We start from the raw sequence: 22,500 nt of genomic DNA, 5'->3' as shown, positions 1-22,500 counted from the left end.
GTGTCGGCCCACGTACCAGCAGGCAGTCTCAAAGTTGGGGAACGGAGTCAGACAGTTCACCTTGAGACGCTTCTCCACCTCGTACGCTCTGGGAGGGGGAGAAGACGACACAAAGAGAAGGAAAATAACTTCAGATAAACTATGTGCTTTTACCTGGGAGATAAACGTTGTGACCTCACAGCTGAAGGTTGTGTCTTGTCCGTTAAAGTGGAGTCTCCACCTCCTCATTGAAACTAGTGATGTTCTCACCTCATCTGCATCTCAACACTCAGGTTGTGGACAAAGTGTCCGGAAAAGGCCAGTGTGTCCACTGGAGTCAGAACTGCATTGATCCAACCTGGAAACAGAGAACACACATTACATACACATTACATACACATTATATACATACCAACACATTACATACACACATTATATACACACCAACATATTACATACACACATTATATACACACCAACATATTACATACACACATTATATACATACCAACACATTACATACACACATTATATACACACCAACATATTACATACACACATTATATACACACCAACATATTACATACACACATTATATACACACCAACATATTACATACACACATTACATACACACCAACACATTACATACACACCAACACATTACATACACACATTATATACACACCAACACATTACATACACACATTATATACATACCAACACATTACATACACACATTATATACACACCAACACATTATATACACACATTATATATACATTATATACACATTATATACACACCAACACATTATATACACACATTATATACACACCAAAACATTATATACACACCAACACATTACATACACACATTATATATACATTATATACACATTATATACACACCAACACATTATATACACACATTATATACACACCAAAACATTATATACACACCAACACATTATATACACACATTATATACACACCAACACATTATATACACACCAACACATTATATACAGTGCCTTGCGAAAGTATTCGGCCCCCTTGAACTTTGCAACCTTTTGCCACATTTCAGGGTTCAAACATAAAGATATAAAACTGTATTTTTTTGTGAAGAATCAACAACAAGTGGGACACAATCATGAAGTGGAACGACATTTATTGGATATTTCAAACTTTTTTAACAAAGCAAAAACTGAAAAATTGGGCGTGCAAAATTGTTCAGCCCCTTTACTTTCAGTGCAGCAAACTCTCTCCAGAAGTTCAGTGAGGATCTCTGAATGATCCAATGTTGACCTAAATGACTAATGATGATAAATACAATCCACCTGTGTGTAATCAAGTCTCCATATAAATGCACCTGCACTGTGATAGTCTTAGAGGTCCGTTAAAAGCACAGAGAGCATCATGAAGAACAAGGAACACACCAGGCAGGTCCGAGATACTGTTGTGAAGAAGTTTAAAGCCGAATTTGGATACAAAAAGATTTCCCAAGCTTTAAACATCCCAAGGAGCACTGTGCAAGCGATAATATTGAAATGGAAGGAGTATCAGACCACTGCAAATCTACCAAGACCTGGCCGTCCCTCTAAACTTTCAGCTCATACAAGGAGAAGACTGATCAGAGATGCAGCCAAGAGGCCCATGATCACTCTGGATGAACTGCAGAGATCTACAGCTGAGGTGGGAGACTCTGTCCATAGGACAACAATCAGTCGTATATTGCACAAATCTGGCCTTTATGGAAGAGTGGCAAGAAGAAAGCCATTTCTTAAAGATATCCATAAAAAGTGTTGTTTAAAGTTTGCCACAAGCCACCTGGGAGACACACCAAACATGTGGAAGAAGGTGCTCTGGTCAGATGAAACCAAAATTGAACTTTTTGGCAACAATGCAAAACGTTATGTTTGGCGTAAAAGCAACACAGCTGAACACACCATCCCCACTGTCAAACATGGTGGTGGCAGCATCATGGTTTGGGCCTGCTTTTCTTCAGCAGGGACAGGGAAGATGGTTAAAATTGATGGGAAGATGGATGGAGCCAAATACAGGACCATTCTGGAAGAAAACCTGATGGAGTCTGCAAAAGACCTGAGACTGGGACGGAGATATGTCTTCCAACAAGACAATGATCCAAAACATAAAGCAAAATCTACAATGAAATGGTTCAAAAATAAACATATCCAGGTGTTAGAATGGCCAAGTCAAAGTCCAGACCTGAATCCAATCGAGAATCTGTGGAAAGAACTGAAAACTGCTGTTCACAAATGCTCTCCATCCAACCTCACTGAGCTCGAAATGTTTTGCAAGGAGGAATGGGAAAAAATTTCAGTCTCTCAATGTGCAAAACTGATAGAGACATACCCCAAGCGGCTTACAGCTGTAATCGCAGCAAAAGGTGGCGCTACAAAGTATTAACTTAAGGGGGCTGAATAATTTTGCACGCCCAATTTTTCAGTTTTTGATTTGTTAAAAACGTTTGAAATATCCAATAAATGTCATTCCACTTCATGATTGTGTCCCACTTGTTGTTGATTCTTCACAAAAAAATACAGTTTTATATCTTTATGTTTGAAGCCTGAAATGTGGCAAAAGGTCACAAAGTTCAAGGGGGCCGAATACTTTCGCAAGGCACTGTACATACCAACCATACCATACCAACACATTACATACACACCAACACATTACATACACATTATATACATACCAACACATTACATATACACATTACATACACACCAACACATTACATACACACATTACATACACACCAACACATTACATACACACATTACATACACACCAACACATTACATACAGTTTACAATTGGCTCATTCATCCCCCTCCTCTACCCTCATCCATCCTCCTCCTCTCCCCTCATCCAACCTCCTCCTCTCCCCTCATCCATCCTCCTCCTCTCCCATCATTCATCCCCCTCCTCTCCCCTCATCCATCCTCCTCCTCTCCCCTCATCCAACCTCCTCCTCTCCCCTCATCCATCCTCCTCCTCTCCCATCATTCATCCCCCTCCTCTCCCCTCATCCATCCTCCTCCTCTCCCCTCATTCATCCCCCTCCTCTCCCCTCATCCATCCTCCTCCTCTCCCCTCATTCATCCCCCTCCTCTCCCCTCATTCATCCCTCTTCTCTCCCCTCATTCATCCCTCTCCTCTCCCCTCATCCATCCCCCTCCTCTCCCCTCATCCATCCTCCTCCTCTCCCCTCATTCATCCCCCTCCTCTCCCCTCATCCATCCTCCTCCTCTCCCCTCATTCATCCCCCTCCTCTCCCCTCATCCATCCTCCTCCTCTCCCCTCATTCATCCCCTCCTCTCCCCTCATCCATCCTCCTCCTCTCCCGTCATTCATCCCCCTCCTCTCCCCTCATTCATCCCCCTCCTCTCCCCTCATTCATCCCTCTTCTCTCCCCTCATTCATCCCTCTCCTCTCCCCTCATCCATCCCCCTCCTCTCCCCTCATTCATCCCCCTCCCCTCATCCATCCCCCCTCCTCTCCCCTCATCCATCCCCCTCCTCTCCTCTCATCCATCCCCCTCCTCTCATCCATCCCCCTCCTCTCCTCTAATTCATCCCCCTCCTCTCATCCATTCCCCTCCTCTCCCCTCATCCATCCCCCTCCTCTCCCCTCATTCATCCCCCTCCTCTCCCCTCATTCATCCCCCTCCTCTCCCCTCATTCATCCCCCCTCTCCCCTCATTCATCCCCCCCCTCTCCCCTCATTCATCCCCCTCCTCTCCCCTCATTCATCCCCCTCCTCTCCCCTCATCCATCCCTCTCCTCTCCCCTCATTCATCCCCCTCCTCTCCCCTCATTCATCCCCCTCCTCTCATTCATCCCCCTCCTCTCATTCATACCCCTCCTCTCATTCATCCCCCTCCTCTCATTCATCCCCCTCCTTTCATTCATCCCCCTCCTCTCCCCTGTAACTATTCCCCAGGTCGTTGCTGTAAATGAGAACATGTTCTCGGTCAACTTACCTGGTAAAATAACGGATAAAAAATAAACACACAAACACATTATATACACAGGGTCTGTCCCTACTTCAGAGTGCACTACTAACCTGATGGTATGAACACTACTTCAGAGTGCACTAACCTGATGGTATGAATAGGGTCTGTCCCTGCTTCAGAGTGCACTAACCTGATGGTATGAATAGGGTCTGTCCCTGCTTCAGAGTGCACTAACCTGATGGTATGAATAGGGTCTGTCCCTACTTCAGAGTGCACTAACCTGATGGTATGAATAGGGTCTGTCCCTACTTCAGAGTGCACTAACCTGATGGTATGAATAGGGTCTGTCCCTACTTCAAAAGTGCACTAACCTGATGGTATGAACACTACTTCAGAGTGCACTAACCTGATGGTATGAATAGGGTCTGTCCCTACTTCAGAGTGCACTAACCTGATGGTATGAATAGGGTCTGTCCCTGCTTCAGAGTGCACTAACCTGATGGTATGAATAGGGTCTGTCCCTGCTTCAGAGTGCACTAACCTGATGGTATGAATAGGGTCTGTCCCTGCTTCAGAGTGCACTAACCTGATGGTATGAATAGGGTCTGTCCCTGCTTCAGAGTGCACTAACCTGATGGTATGAATAGGGTCTGTCCCTGCTTCAGAGTGCACTAACCTGATGGTATGAATAGGGTCTGTCCCTGCTTCAGAGTGCACTAACCTGATGGTATGAATAGGGTCTGTCCCTGCTTCAGAGTGCACTAACCTGATGGTATGAATAGGGTCTGTCCCTGCTTCAGAGTGCACTAACCTGATGGTATGAATAGGGTCTGTCCCTGCTTCAGAGTGCACTAACCTGATGGTATGAATAGGGTCTGTCCCTGCTTCAGAGTGCACTAACCTGATGGTATGAATAGGGTCTGTCCCTACTTCAGAGTGCACTAACCTGATGGTATGAATAGGGTCTGTCCCTGCTTCAGAGTGCACTAACCTGATGGTATGAATAGGGTCTGTCCCTGCTTCAGAGTACACTTGTAACACTTGTCCACCTGGTCAGCGAAGAACATCTCAGTGTGATTGGCTGAGGACCTCCAGCGCTCGTACAGCGATAGGTTGGCTGACGTGGGCTTGATCAGGAAGAAGATCTTCTCTCCCTGGAAACAACAACAACAACAACATCAGGACATGTTTATCATTGTTTTGATTGTTTATGGTTAGTTATAGACTCATGCTACAGAGGCCCTGGTCTAAAGTAGTGCACTATAGAGGGAATAGGGCCCTGGTCTAACGTAGTGTACTATATAGGGAATAAGGAGTTTTAGTTCATCATTATAACCGTGCCTAAGGACTCCTCCTTGTTCATCGTACTGCACATTGCATACTGGCTGTACAGACATGTTTTCTTGATCAACCTACCTGGATAAATAAGGTGATTAACCGTGTCATACCTTGAGTACGTGGTACCATACGGAGGCCCCTCCACACTCGATGTGGAAGTCAGTGTAGCTGTCTTTAACACCGATCAGACAGTACTTAGTGACTTTAGGTTTCCCCAGGAGAGCATCGTCTGGCCAGTAGTTCTCTACCCACGACAACCTCCGCACAATCTGAGGGCTCTCCACTATACTGTCCATCCTGAGAGAGGTGTGAGAGAGAGAGCCAAACAACCATGTCATGTTAGAAACATAATATCAATAGATATGAGGGCTCTCCACTATACTGTCCATCCTGAGAGAGGTGTGAGAGAGAGAGCCAAACAACCATGTCATGTGATGTTAGAAACATAATATTATATCTAAAGATATGAGGGCTCTCCACTATACTGTCCATTCCAAAGACTACAATATAATCACAGACAGTTAGCTACTGCGACAGACAGACAGTTAGCTACTGGGACAGACAGACAGTTAGCTACTGGGACAGACATACAGACAGTTAGCTACTGGGACAGACAGACAGACAGACATACAGACATACAGACAGTTAGCTACTGGGACAGACAGTTAGCTACTGGGACAGACATACAGACAGTTAGCTACTGGGACAGACAGACAGTTAGCTACTGGGACAGACAAACAGACAGTTAGCTACTGGGACAGACAAACAGACAGTTAGCTACTGGGACAGACAGACAGACAGACAGACAGTTAGCTACTGGGATAGACAGACAGTTAGCTACTGGGACAGACAGAGAGACAGTTAGCTACTGGGACAGACATACAGACAGTTAGCTACTGGGACAGACAGAGAGTTAGCTCATGGGACAGACAGACAGACAGTTAGCTACTGGGACAGACAGACAGACAGTTAGCTAGTGGGACAGACAGACAGCTACTGGGACAGACATACAGACAGTTAGCTACTGGGACAGACAGACAGACAGACAGTTAGCTACTGGGACAGACAGACAGACAGACAGTTAGCTTCTGGGACAGACAGACAGACAGACAGTTAGCTACTGGGACAGACAGACAGACAGACAGTTAGCTACTGGGACAGACAGACAGACAGCTACTGGGATAGACAGACATACAGCTAGGTACTGGGACAGACAGACAGCTAGCTAGCTACTGGGACAGACAGACAGTTAGCTACTGGGACAGACATACAGTTAGCTACTGGGATAGACAGACAGACAGTTAGCTTCTGGGACAGACAGACAGACAGTTAGCTACTGGGACAGACAGACAGACAGTTAGCTACTTGGACAGACAGACAGTTAGATACTGGGACAGACAGACAGACAGTTAGCTACTGGGATAGACAGACAGACAGTTAGCTACTGGGACAGACATACAGACAGTTAGCTACTGGGACAGACAGACAGTTAGCTACTGGGATAGAAAGACAGTTAGCTACTGGGACAGACAGACAGTTAGTAACTGGTACAGACAGACAGACAGTTAGCTTCTGGGACAGACAGACAGGTAGCTACTGGGACAGACAGACAGACAGTTAGCTACTGGGATAGACAGACAGACAGTTAGGTACTGGGACAGACAGACAGTTAGCTACTGGGATAGACAGACAGTTAGCTACTGGGACAGACAGACAGACAGTTAGCTTCTGGGACAGACAGACAGTTAGCTACTGGGACAGACAGACAGTTAGCTACTGGGATAGACAGACAGACAGCTAGGTACTGGGACAGACAGACAGCTAGGTACTGGGACAGACAGACAGACAGCTAGGTACAGGGACAGACAGACAGACAGACAGACAGCTAGCTACTGGGATAGACAGACAGACGGTTAGCTACTGGGACAGACAGATAGTTAGCTACTGGGACAGACAAATAGACAGTTGGCTACTGGGACAGACAGACAGACAGACCGTTAGCTTCTGGGACAGACAGACAGACAGACAGACAGACAGTTAGCTACTGGGACAGACAGACAGTTAGCTACTAGGACAGACAGACAGTTAGCTACCTGGACAGACAGACAGTTAGCTACTGGGACAGACAGACAGACAGACAGACAGTTAGCTACTGGGACAGACAGACAGACAGTTAGCTACTGGGATAGACAGACAGTTAGCTACTGGGACAGACAGACAGACAGACAGTTAGCTACTGGGACAGACAGACAGATAGTTAGCTACTGGGACAGACAGACAGACAGACAGACAGACAGACAGACAGTTAGCTACTGGGACAGACAGACAGACAGACAGTTAGCTACTGGGACAGACATACAGACAGTTAGCTACTGGGATAGACAGACAGTTAGCTACTGGGACAGACAGACAGACAGACAGTTAGCTACTGGGACAGACAGACAGATAGTTAGCTACTGGGATAGACAGACAGTTAGTTACTGGGACAGACAGATAGTTAGCTACTGGGACAGACAAATAGACAGTTGGCTACTGGGACAGACAGACAGACAGACCGTTAGCTTCTGGGACAGACAGACAGACAGACAGACCGTTAGCTTCTGGGACAGACAGACAGACAGACAGATCGTTAGCTTCTGGGACAGACAGACAGACAGACAGACAGTTAGCTACTGGGACAGACAGACAGTTAGCTACCTGGACAGACAGACAGTTAGCTACTGGGACAGACAGACAGACAGACAGAGACAGACAGACAGACAGACAGACAGACAGACAGACAGACAGACAGTTAGCTACTGGGACAGACAGACAGACAGTTAGCTACTGGGATAGACAGACAGTTAGCTACTGGGACAGACAGACAGACAGACAGTTAGCTACTGGGACAGACAGACAGATAGTTAGCTACTGGGACAGACAGACAGACAGACAGTTAGCTACTGGGATAGACAGACAGTTAGCTACTGGGACAGACAGACAGACAGACAGTTAGCTACTGGGATAGACAGACAGTTAGCTACTGGGACAGACAAACAGACAGACAGTTAGCTACTGGGACAGACAGACAGACAGACCGTTAGCTTCTGGGACAGACAGACAGACAGACCGTTAGCTTCTGGGACAGACAGACAGACAGACAGACAGACAGACAGACAGTTAGCTACTGGGACAGACAGACAGACAGTTAGCTACTAGGACAGACAGACAGTTAGCTACCTGGACAGACAGACAGTTAGCTACTGGGACAGACAAACAGACAGACAGACAGACAGTTAGCTACTGGGACAGACAGACAGACAGTTAGCTACTGGGATAGACAGACAGTTAGCTACTGGGACAGACAGACAGACAGACAGTTAGCTACTGGGACAGACAGACAGATAGTTAGCTACTGGGACAGACAGACAGACAGACAGACAGACAGACAGACAGACAGACAGTTAGCTACTGGGACAGACAGACAGACAGTTAGCTACTGGGACAGACAGACAGACAGTTAGCTACTGGGATAGACAGACAGTTAGCTACTGGGACAGACAGACATACAGACAGTTAGCTACTGGGACAGACAGACAGATAGTTAGCTACTGGGACAGACAAATAGACAGTTGGCTACTGGGACAGACAGACAGACAGACCGTTAGCTTCTGGGATAGACAGACAGTTAGCTACTGGGACAGACAAACAGACAGACAGTTAGCTACTGGGACAGACAGACAGACAGACCGTTAGCTTCTGGGACAGACAGACAGACAGACAGACAGACAGACAGTTAGCTACTGGGATAGACAGACAGTTAGCTACTGGGACAGACAAACAGACAGACAGTTAGCTACTGGGACAGACAGACAGACAGACCGTTAGCTTCTGGGACAGACAGACAGACAGACCGTTAGCTTCTGGGACAGACAGACAGACAGACAGACAGACAGACAGACAGTTAGCTACTGGGACAGACAGACAGACAGTTAGCTACTAGGACAGACAGACAGTTAGCTACCTGGACAGACAGACAGTTAGCTACTGGGACAGACAGACAGACAGACAGACAGACAGACAGTTAGCTACTGGGACAGACAGACAGACAGTTAGCTACTGGGATAGACAGACAGTTAGCTACTGGGACAGACAGACAGACAGACAGTTAGCTACTGGGACAGACAGACAGATAGTTAGCTACTGGGACAGACAGACAGACAGACAGACAGACAGACAGACAGACAGACAGACAGTTAGCTACTGGGACAGACAGACAGTTAGCTACTGGGACAGATAGACAGACAGTTAGCTACTGGGATAGACAGACAGTTAGCTACTGGGACAGACAGACAGACAGACAGACAGTTAGCTACTGGGACAGACAGACAGATAGTTAGCTACTGGGATAGACAGACAGACAGTTAGTTACTGGGACAGACAGATAGTTAGCTACTGGGACAGACAAATAGACAGTTGGCTACTGGGACAGACAGACAGACAGACCGTTAGCTTCTGGGACAGACAGACAGACAGACAGACCGTTAGCTTCTGGGACAGACAGACAGACAGACAGACAGACAGACAGACAGACAGACAGACAGACAGACAGTTAGCTACTGGGACAGACAGACAGATAGTTAGCTACTAGGACAGACAGACAGTTAGCTACCTGGACAGACAGACAGTTAGCTACTGGGACAGACAGAAAGACAGACAGAGACAGACAGACAGACAGACAGACAGACAGTTAGCTACTGGGACAGACAGACAGACAGTTAGCTACTGGGATAGACAGACAGTTAGCTACTGGGACAGACAGACAGACAGACAGTTAGCTACTGGGACAGACAGACAGACAGACAGACAGACAGTTAGCTACTGGGATAGACAGACAGTTAGCTACTGGGACAGACAAACAGACAGACAGTTAGCTACTGGGACAGACAGACAGACAGACCGTTAGCTTCTGGGACAGACAGACAGACAGACCGTTAGCTTCTGGGACAGACAGACAGACAGACAGACAGACAGACAGACAGACAGTTAGCTACTGGGACAGACAGACAGACAGTTAGCTACTAGGACAGACAGACAGTTAGCTACCTGGACAGACAGACAGTTAGCTACTGGGACAGACAGACAGACAGACAGACAGACAGACAGTTAGCTACTGGGACAGACAGACAGACAGTTAGCTACTGGGATAGACAGACAGTTAGCTACTGGGACAGACAGACAGACAGACAGACAGACAGACAGACAGACAGACAGACAGTTAGCTACTGGGACAGACAGACAGACAGACAGACAGCTACTGGGACAGACAGACAGACAGACATACAGTTAGCTACTGGGACAGACAGACAGACAGTTAGCTACTAGGACAGACAGACAGTTAGCTACCTGGACAGACAGACAGTTAGCTACTGGGACAGACAGACAGACAGACAGTTAGCTACTGGGACAGACAGACAGACAGTTAGCTACTGGGATAGACAGACAGTTAGCTACTGGGACAGACAGACAGACAGACAGTTAGCTACTGGGACAGACAGACAGATAGTTAGCTACTGGGACAGACAGACAGACAGACAGACAGACAGACAGTTAGCTACTGGGACAGACAGACAGTTAGCTACTGGGACAGACAGACAGACAGTTAGCTACTGGGATAGACAGACAGTTAGCTACTGGGACAGACAGACAGACAGACAGTTAGCTACTGGGACAGACAGACAGATAGTTAGCTACTGGGATAGACAGACAGACAGTTAGTTACTGGGACAGACAGATAGTTAGCTACTGGGACAGACAAATAGACAGTTGGCTACTGGGACAGACAGACAGACAGACAGACCGTTAGCTTCTGGGACAGACAGACAGACAGACAGACAGACCGTTAGCTTCTGGGACAGACAGACAGACAGACAGACAGTTAGCTACTGGGACAGACAGACAGATAGTTAGCTACTAGGACAGACAGACAGTTAGCTACCTGGACAGACAGACAGTTAGCTACTGGGACAGACAGACAGACAGACAGAGACAGACAGACAGACAGACAGACAGACAGACAGACAGACAGACAGACAGTTAGCTACTGGGACAGACAGACAGACAGTTAGCTACTGGGATAGACAGACAGTTAGCTACTGGGACAGACAGACAGACAGACAGTTAGCTTCTGGGACAGACAGACAGACAGTTAGCTACTGGGACAGACAGACAGACAGTTAGCTACTTGGACAGACAGACAGTTAGATACTGGGACAGACAGACAGACAGTTAGCTACTGGGATAGACAGACAGACAGTTAGCTACTGGGACAGACATACAGACAGTTAGCTACTGGGACAGACAGACAGTTAGCTACTGGGATAGAAAGACAGTTAGCTACTGGGACAGACAAACAGTTAGTAACTGGTACAGACAGACAGACAGTTAGCTTCTGGGACAGACAGACAGGTAGCTACTGGGACAGACAGACAGACAGTTAGCTACTGGGATAGACAGACAGACAGCTAGGTACTGGGACAGACAGACAGACAGCTAGCTACTGGGATAGACAGACAGACGGTTAGCTACTGGGATAGACATACAGACAGTTAGCTACTGGGACAGACAGACAGTTAGCTACTGGGATAGACAGACAGTTAGGTACTGGGATAGACAGACAGTTAGCTACTGGGACAGACAGACAGTTAGCTACTGGGACAGACAGACAGACAGACAGTTAGCTACTGGGACAGACAGACAGACAGTTAGCTACTGGGACAGACAGACAGTTAGCTACTGGGACAGACAGACAGTTAGCTACTGGGACAGACAGACAGTTAGCTACTGGGACAGACAGACAGTTAGCTACTGGGACAGACAGACAGACAGACAGACAATTAGCTACTGGGACAGACAGACAGATAGTTAGCTACTGGGACAGACAGACAGACAGACAGACAGTTAGCTACTGGGATAGACTGACAGACAGTTAGCTACTTGGACAGACAGACAGTTAGATACTGGGATAGACAGACAGACAGTTAGCTACTTGGACAGACAGACAGTTAGCTACTGGGACAGACAGACAGACAGTTAGCTACTGGGATAGACAGACAGACAGTTAGCTACTGGGACAGACATACAGACAGTTAGCTACTGGGACAGACAGACAGTTACCTACTGGGATAGAAAGACAGTTAGCTACTGGGACAGACAGTTAGTAACTGGTACAGACAGACAGACAGTTAGCTTCTGGGACAGACAGACAGGTAGCTACTGGGACAGACAGACAGACAGTTAGCTACTGGGATAGACAGACAGACAGCTAGGTACTGGGACAGACAGACAGACAGCTAGGTACAGGGACAGACAGACAGACAGCTAGCTACTGGGATAGACAGACAGACGGTTAGCTACTGGGATAGACATACAGACAGTTAGCTACTGGGACAGACAGACAGTTAGCTACTGGGATAGACAGACAGTTAGCTACTGGGATAGACAGACAGTTAGCTACTGGGACAGACAGACAGTTAGCTACTGGGACAGACAGACAGACAGTTAGCTACTGGGACAGACAGACAGACAGTTAGCTACTGGGACAGACAGACAGTTAGCTACTGGGACAGACAGACAGTTAGCTACTGGGACAGACAGACAGTTAGCTACTGGGACAGACAGACAGTTAGCTACTGGGACAGACAGACAGACAGACAATTAGCTACTGGGACAGACAGACAGATAGTTAGCTACTGGGACAGACAGACAGACAGACAGACAGACAGTTAGCTACTGGGATAGACAGACAGACAGTTAGCTACTTGGACAGACAGACAGTTAGATACTGGGATAGACAGACAGACAGTTAGCTACTGGGACAGACATACAGACAGTTAGCTACTGGGACAGACATACAGACAGTTAGCTACTGGGACAGACAGACAGTTAGCTACTGGGATAGACAGACAGTTAGCTACTGGGACAGACAGACAGACAGTTAGCTTCTGGGACAGACAGACAGTTAGCTACTGGGACAGACAGACAGACAGCTAGGTACTGGGACAGACAGACAGCTAGGTACTGGGACAGACAGACAGACAGCTAGGTACAGGGACAGACAGACAGACAGACAGCTAGCTACTGGGATAGACAGACAGACGGTTAGCTACTGGGACAGACAGATAGTTAGCTACTGGGACAGACAAATAGACAGTTGGCTACTGGGACAGACAGACAGACAGTTAGCTACTGGGACAGACATACAGACAGTTAGCTACTGGGACAGACAGACAGTTAGCTACTGGGATAGAAAGACAGTTAGCTACTGGGACAGACAGACAGTTAGTAACTGGTACAGACAGACAGACAGTTAGCTTCTGGGACAGACAGACAGGTAGCTACTGGGACAGACAGACAGACAGTTAGCTACTGGGATAGACAGACAGACAGCTAGGTACTGGGACAGACAGACAGACAGCTAGCTACTGGGATAGACAGACAGACGGTTAGCTACTGGGATAGACATACAGACAGTTAGCTACTGGGACAGACAGACAGTTAGCTACTGGGATAGACAGACAGTTAGCTACTGGGATAGACAGACAGTTAGCTACTGGGACAGACAGACAGTTAGCTACTGGGACAGACAGACAGACAGTTAGCTACTGGGACAGACAGACAGACAGTTAGCTACTGGGACAGACAGACAGTTAGCTACTGGGACAGACAGACAGTTAGCTACTGGGACAGACAGACAGTTAGCTACTGGGACAGACAGACAGTTAGCTACTGGGACAGACAGACAGACAGACAGACAATTAGCTACTGGGACAGACAGACAGATAGTTAGCTACTGGGACAGACAGACAGACAGACAGACAGTTAGCTACTGGGATAGACAGACAGACAGACAGACAGTTAGCTACTGGGATAGACAGACAGACAGTTAGCTACTTGGACAGACAGACAGTTAGATACTGGGATAGACAGACAGACAGTTAGCTACTTGGACAGACAGACAGTTAGCTACTGGGACAGACAGACAGACAGTTAGCTACTGGGATAGACAGACAGACAGTTAGCTACTGGGACAGACATACAGACAGTTAGCTACTGGGACAGACAGACAGTTACCTACTGGGATAGAAAGACAGTTAGCTACTGGGACAGACAGTTAGTAACTGGTACAGACAGACAGACAGTTAGCTTCTGGGACAGACAGACAGGTAGCTACTGGGACAGACAGACAGACAGTTAGCTACTGGGATAGACAGACAGACAGCTAGGTACTGGGACAGACAGACAGACAGCTAGGTACAGGGACAGACAGACAGACAGCTAGCTACTGGGATAGACAGACAGACGGTTAGCTACTGGGATAGACATACAGACAGTTAGCTACTGGGACAGACAGACAGTTAGCTACTGGGATAGACAGACAGTTAGCTACTGGGATAGACAGACAGTTAGCTACTGGGACAGACAGACAGTTAGCTACTGGGACAGACAGACAGACAGTTAGCTACTGGGACAGACAGACAGACAGTTAGCTACTGGGACAGACAGACAGTTAGCTACTGGGACAGACAGACAGTTAGCTACTGGGACAGACAGACAGTTAGCTACTGGGACAGACAGACAGTTAGCTACTGGGACAGACAGACAGACAGACAATTAGCTACTGGGACAGACAGACAGATAGTTAGCTACTGGGACAGACAGACAGACAGACAGACAGACAGTTAGCTACTGGGATAGACAGACAGACAGTTAGCTACTTGGACAGACAGACAGTTAGATACTGGGTTAGACAGACAGACAGTTAGCTACTTGGACAGACAGACAGTTAGCTACTGGGACAGACATACAGACAGTTAGCTACTGGGACAGACATACAGACAGTTAGCTACTGGGACAGACAGACAGTTAGCTACTGGGATAGACAGACAGTTAGCTACTGGGACAGACAGACAGACAGTTAGCTTCTGGGACAGACAGACAGTTAGCTACTGGGACAGACAGACAGACAGCTAGGTACTGGGACAGACAGACAGCTAGGTACTGGGAAAGACAGACAGACAGCTAGGTACAGGGACAGACAGACAGACAGACAGCTAGCTACTGGGATAGACAGACAGACGGTTAGCTACTGGGACAGACAGATAGTTAGCTACTGGGACAGACAAATAGACAGTTGGCTACTGGGACAGACAGACAGACAAACCGTTAGCTTCTGGGACAGACAGACAGACAGACCGTTAGCTTCTGGGACAGACAGACAGACAGACAGTTAGCTACTGGGACAGACAGACAGTTAGCTACTAGGACAGACAGACAGTTAGCTACCTGGACAGACAGACAGTTAGCTACTGGGACAGACAGACAGACAGACAGACAGTTAGCTACTGGGACAGACAGACAGACAGTTAGCTACTGGGATAGACAGACAGTTAGCTACTGGGACAGACAGACAGACAGACAGTTAGCTACTGGGACAGACAGACAGATAGTTAGCTACTGGGACAGACAGACAGACAGACAGACAGACAGACAGACAGACAGACAGACAGACAGACAGACAGTTAGCTACTGGGACAGACAGACAGACAGACAGTTAGCTACTGGGACAGACATACAGACAGTTAGCTACTGGGATAGACAGACAGTTAGCTACTGGGACAGACAGACAGACAGACAGTTAGCTACTGGGACAGACAGACAGATAGTTAGCTACTGGGATAGACAGACAGTTAGTTACTGGGACAGACAGATAGTTAGCTACTGGGACAGACAAATAGACAGTTGGCTACTGGGACAGACAGACAGACAGACCGTTAGCTTCTGGGACAGACATACAGACAGACAGACCGTTAGCTTCTGGGACAGACAGACAGACAGACAGATCGTTAGCTTCTGGGACAGACAGACAGACAGACAGACAGTTAGCTACTGGGACAGACAGACAGTTAGCTACCTGGACAGACAGACAGTTAGCTACTGGGACAGACAGACAGACAGACAGAGACAGACAGACAGACAGACAGACAGACAGACAGACAGTTAGCTACTGGGACAGACAGACAGACAGTTAGCTACTGGGATAGACAGACAGTTAGCTACTGGGACAGACAGACAGACAGACAGTTAGCTACTGGGACAGACAGACAGATAGTTAGCTACTGGGACAGACAGACAGACAGACAGACAGTTAGCTACTGGGATAGACAGACAGTTAGCTACTGGGACAGACAGACAGACAGACAGACAGACATACAGACAGACAGTTAGCTACTGGGATAGACAGACAGTTAGCTACTGGGACAGACAAACAGACAGACAGTTAGCTACTGGGACAGACAGACAGACAGACCGTTAGCTTCTGGGACAGACAGACAGACAGACAGACAGACAGACAGACAGACAGACAGTTAGCTACTGGGACAGACAGACAGTTAGCTACTAGGACAGACAGACAGTTAGCTACCTGGACAGACAGACAGTTAGCTACTGGGACAGACAAACAGACAGACAGACAGACAGTTAGCTACTGGGACAGACAGACAGACAGTTAGCTACTGGGATAGACAGACAGTTAGCTACTGGGACAGACAGACAGACAGTTAGCTACTGGGACAGACAGACAGATAGTTAGCTACTGGGACAGACAGACAGACAGACAGACAGACAGACAGACAGACAGACAGACAGACAGTTAGCTACTGGGACAGACAGACAGACAGTTAGCTACTGGGACAGACAGACAGACAGTTAGCTACTGGGATAGACAGACAGTTAGCTACTGGGACAGACAGACAGACAGACAGTTAGCTACTGGGACAGACAGACAGATAGTTAGCTACTGGGATAGACAGACAGACAGTTAGTTACTGGGACAGACAGATAGTTAGCTACTGGGACAGACAAATAGACAGTTGGCTACTGGGACAGACAGACAGACAGACCGTTAGCTTCTGGGATAGACAGACAGTTAGCTACTGGGACAGACAAACAGACAGACAGTTAGCTACTGGGACAGACAGACAGACAGACCGTTAGCTTCTGGGACAGACAGACAGACAGACAGACAGACAGACAGTTAGCTACTGGGATAGACAGACAGTTAGCTACTGGGACAGACAAACAGACAGACAGTTAGCTACTGGGACAGACAGACAGACAGACCGTTAGCTTCTGGGACAGACAGACAGACAGACCGTTAGCTTCTGGGACAGACAGACAGACAGACAGACAGACAGACAGACAGTTAGCTACTGGGACAGACAGACAGACAGTTAGCTACTAGGACAGACAGACAGTTAGCTACCTGGACAGACAGACAGTTAGCTACTGGGACAGACAGACAGACAGACAGACAGACAGACAGACAGACAGACAGTTAGCTACTGGGACAGACAGACAGACAGTTAGCTACTGGGATAGACAGACAGTTAGCTACTGGGACAGACAGACAGACAGACAGTTAGCTACTGGGACAGACAGACAGATAGTTAGCTACTGGGACAGACAGACAGACAGACAGACAGACAGACAGTTAGCTACTGGGACAGACAGACAGTTAGCTACTGGGACAGATAGACAGACAGTTAGCTACTGGGATAGACAGACAGTTAGCTACTGGGACAGACAGACAGACAGACAGACAGTTAGCTACTGGGACAGACAGACAGATAGTTAGCTACTGGGATAGACAGACAGACAGTTAGTTACTGGGACAGACAGATAGTTAGCTACTGGGACAGACAAATAGACAGTTGGCTACTGGGACAGACAGACAGACAGACCGTTAGCTTCTGGGACAGACAGACAGACAGACAGACCGTTAGCTTCTGGGACAGACAGACAGACAGACAGACAGACAGACAGACAGACAGACAGTTAGCTACTGGGACAGACAGACAGATAGTTAGCTACTAGGACAGACAGACAGTTAGCTACCTGGACAGACAGACAGTTAGCTACTGGGACAGACAGAAAGACAGACAGAGACAGACAGACAGACAGACAGACAGACAGACAGTTAGCTACTGGGACAGACAGACAGTTAGCTACCTGGACAGACAGACAGTTAGCTACTGGGACAGACAGACAGACAGACAGACAGTTAGCTACTGGGACAGACAGACAGACAGTTAGCTACTGGGATAGACAGACAGTTAGCTACTGGGACAGACAGACAGACAGACAGTTAGCTACTGGGACAGACAGACAGATAGTTAGCTACTGGGACAGACAGACAGACAGACAGACAGACAGACAGACAGACAGACAGACAGACAGACAGACAGTTAGCTACTGGGACAGACAGACAGACAGACAGTTAGCTACTGGGACAGACATACAGACAGTTAGCTACTGGGATAGACAGACAGTTAGCTACTGGGACAGACAGACAGACAGACAGTTAGCTACTGGGACAGACAGACAGATAGTTAGCTACTGGGATAGACAGACAGTTAGTTACTGGGACAGACAGATAGTTAGCTACTGGGACAGACAAATAGACAGTTGGCTACTGGGACAGACAGACAGACAGACCGTTAGCTTCTGGGACAGACATACAGACAGACAGACCGTTAGCTTCTGGGACAGACAGACAGACAGACAGATCGTTAGCTTCTGGGACAGACAGACAGACAGACAGACAGTTAGCTACTGGGACAGACAGACAGTTAGCTACCTGGACAGACAGACAGTTAGCTACTGGGACAGACAGACAGACAGACAGAGACAGACAGACAGACAGACAGACAGACAGACAGACAGTTAGCTACTGGGACAGACAGACAGACAGTTAGCTACTGGGATAGACAGACAGTTAGCTACTGGGACAGACAGACAGACAGACAGTTAGCTACTGGGACAGACAGACAGATAGTTAGCTACTGGGACAGACAGACAGACAGACAGACAGTTAGCTACTGGGATAGACAGACAGTTAGCTACTGGGACAGACAGACAGACAGACAGACAGACATACAGACAGACAGTTAGCTACTGGGATAGACAGACAGTTAGCTACTGGGACAGACAAACAGACAGACAGTTAGCTACTGGGACAGACAGACAGACAGACCGTTAGCTTCTGGGACAGACAGACAGACAGACAGACAGACAGACAGACAGACAGACAGTTAGCTACTGGGACAGACAGACAGTTAGCTACTAGGACAGACAGACAGTTAGCTACCTGGACAGACAGACAGTTAGCTACTGGGACAGACAAACAGACAGACAGACAGACAGTTAGCTACTGGGACAGACAGACAGACAGTTAGCTACTGGGATAGACAGACAGTTAGCTACTGGGACAGACAGACAGACAGTTAGCTACTGGGACAGACAGACAGATAGTTAGCTACTGGGACAGACAGACAGACAGACAGACAGACAGACAGACAGACAGACAGACAGACAGTTAGCTACTGGGACAGACAGACAGACAGTTAGCTACTGGGACAGACAGACAGACAGTTAGCTACTGGGATAGACAGACAGTTAGCTACTGGGACAGACAGACAGACAGACAGTTAGCTACTGGGACAGACAGACAGATAGTTAGCTACTGGGATAGACAGACAGACAGTTAGTTACTGGGACAGACAGATAGTTAGCTACTGGGACAGACAAATAGACAGTTGGCTACTGGGACAGACAGACAGACAGACCGTTAGCTTCTGGGATAGACAGACAGTTAGCTACTGGGACAGACAAACAGACAGACAGTTAGCTACTGGGACAGACAGACAGACAGACCGTTAGCTTCTGGGACAGACAGACAGACAGACAGACAGACAGACAGTTAGCTACTGGGATAGACAGACAGTTAGCTACTGGGACAGACAAACAGACAGACAGTTAGCTACTGGGACAGACAGACAGACAGACCGTTAGCTTCTGGGACAGACAGACAGACAGACCGTTAGCTTCTGGGACAGACAGACAGACAGACAGACAGACAGACAGACAGTTAGCTACTGGGACAGACAGACAGACAGTTAGCTACTAGGACAGACAGACAGTTAGCTACCTGGACAGACAGACAGTTAGCTACTGGGACAGACAGACAGACAGACAGACAGACAGACAGACAGACAGTTAGCTACTGGGACAGACAGACAGACAGTTAGCTACTGGGATAGACAGACAGTTAGCTACTGGGACAGACAGACAGACAGACAGTTAGCTACTGGGACAGACAGACAGATAGTTAGCTACTGGGACAGACAGACAGACAGACAGACAGACAGACAGTTAGCTACTGGGACAGACAGACAGTTAGCTACTGGGACAGATAGACAGACAGTTAGCTACTGGGATAGACAGACAGTTAGCTACTGGGACAGACAGACAGACAGACAGACAGTTAGCTACTGGGACAGACAGACAGATAGTTAGCTACTGGGATAGACAGACAGACAGTTAGTTACTGGGACAGACAGATAGTTAGCTACTGGGACAGACAAATAGACAGTTGGCTACTGGGACAGACAGACAGACAGACCGTTAGCTTCTGGGACAGACAGACAGACAGACAGACCGTTAGCTTCTGGGACAGACAGACAGACAGACAGACAGACAGACAGACAGACAGACAGTTAGCTACTGGGACAGACAGACAGATAGTTAGCTACTAGGACAGACAGACAGTTAGCTACCTGGACAGACAGACAGTTAGCTACTGGGACAGACAGAAAGACAGACAGAGACAGACAGACAGACAGACAGACAGACAGACAGTTAGCTACTGGGACAGACAGACAGACAGTTAGCTACTGGGATAGACAGACAGTTAGCTACTGGGACAGACAGACAGACAGACAGACAGTTAGCTACTGGGACAGACAGACAGACAGACAGTTAGCTACTGGGATAGACAGACAGTTAGCTACTGGGACAGACAGACAGACAGACAGACAGACAGACAGTTAGCTACTGGGATAGACAGACAGTTAGCTACTGGGACAGACAAACAGACAGACAGTTAGCTACTGGGACAGACAGACAGACCGTTAGCTTCTGGGACAGACAGACAGACAGACCGTTAGCTTCTGGGACAGACAGACAGACAGACAGACAGACAGACAGACAGACAGTTAGCTACTGGGACAGACAGACAGACAGTTAGCTACTAGGACAGACAGACAGTTAGCTACCTGGACAGACAGACAGTTAGCTACTGGGACAGACAGACAGACAGACAGACAGACAGACAGTTAGCTACTGGGACAGACAGACAGACAGTTAGCTACTGGGATAGACAGACAGTTAGCTACTGGGACAGACAGACAGACAGACAGACAGACAGACAGTTAGCTACTGGGACAGACAGACAGACAGACAGACAGACAGACAGCTACTGGGACAGACAGACAGCTACTGGGACAGACAGACAGACAGACAGACAGACAGACAGACAGTTAGCTACTGGGACAGACAGACAGACAGTTAGCTACTAGGACAGACAGACAGTTAGCTACCTGGACAGACAGACAGTTAGCTACTGGGACAGACAGACAGACAGACAGACAGTTAGCTACTGGGACAGACAGACAGACAGTTAGCTACTGGGATAGACAGACAGTTAGCTACTGGGACAGACAGACAGACAGACAGTTAGCTACTGGGACAGACAGACAGATAGTTAGCTACTGGGACAGACAGACAGACAGACAGACAGACAGACAGTTAGCTACTGGGACAGACAGACAGTTAGCTACTGGGACAGACAGACAGACAGACAGTTAGCTACTGGGATAGACAGACAGTTAGCTACTGGGACAGACAGACAGACAGACAGTTAGCTACTGGGACAGACAGACAGATAGTTAGCTACTGGGATAGACAGACAGACAGTTAGTTACTGGGACAGACAGATAGTTAGCTACTGGGACAGACAAATAGACAGTTGGCTACTGGGACAGACAGACAGACAGACAGACCGTTAGCTTCTGGGACAGACAGACAGACAGACAGACCGTTAGCTTCTGGGACAGACAGACAGACAGACAGTTAGCTACTGGGACAGACAGACAGATAGTTAGCTACTAGGACAGACAGACAGTTAGCTACTGGGACAGACAGACAGACAGACAGACAGACAGACAGACAGAGACAGACAGACAGACAGACAGACAGACAGACAGACAGTTAGCTACTGGGACAGACAGACAGACAGTTAGCTACTGGGATAGACAGACAGTTAGCTA

At 47.8% G+C, this 22,500-nt stretch overlaps 1 protein-coding gene across 2 annotated transcripts in view; it reads right to left on the bottom strand.

Moving 5' to 3' along the window:
* LOC110529064 (lysine-specific demethylase phf2) overlaps positions 1 to 22,500 on the bottom strand; it is a 157,655-nt gene that overhangs the window by 80,490 nt on the left and 54,665 nt on the right. For both annotated transcript variants that reach the window (XM_090242159.1, XM_090242160.1), the window contains exons 6-9: positions 5,407 to 5,593; positions 4,950 to 5,112; positions 250 to 337; positions 1 to 88 (exon numbers count right to left, since the gene is read on the bottom strand). The exon at positions 1 to 88 is cut by the window's left edge and continues 19 nt beyond it. In XM_090242159.1, coding sequence (XP_090098285.1) covers positions 1 to 88; positions 250 to 337; positions 4,950 to 5,112; positions 5,407 to 5,593 — 526 coding nt within the window. The remainder of the gene's footprint in view (positions 89 to 249; positions 338 to 4,949; positions 5,113 to 5,406; positions 5,594 to 22,500) is intronic.

Source organism: Oncorhynchus mykiss, chromosome 7 (assembly GCF_057628025.1).
Source record: "Oncorhynchus mykiss isolate SJ-2025 chromosome 7, ASM5762802v1, whole genome shotgun sequence".
In the NCBI taxonomy this organism is placed as follows: Eukaryota; Metazoa; Chordata; class Actinopteri; order Salmoniformes; family Salmonidae; genus Oncorhynchus; species Oncorhynchus mykiss.
This window is presented reverse-complemented; position numbering and strand designations above follow the sequence as displayed.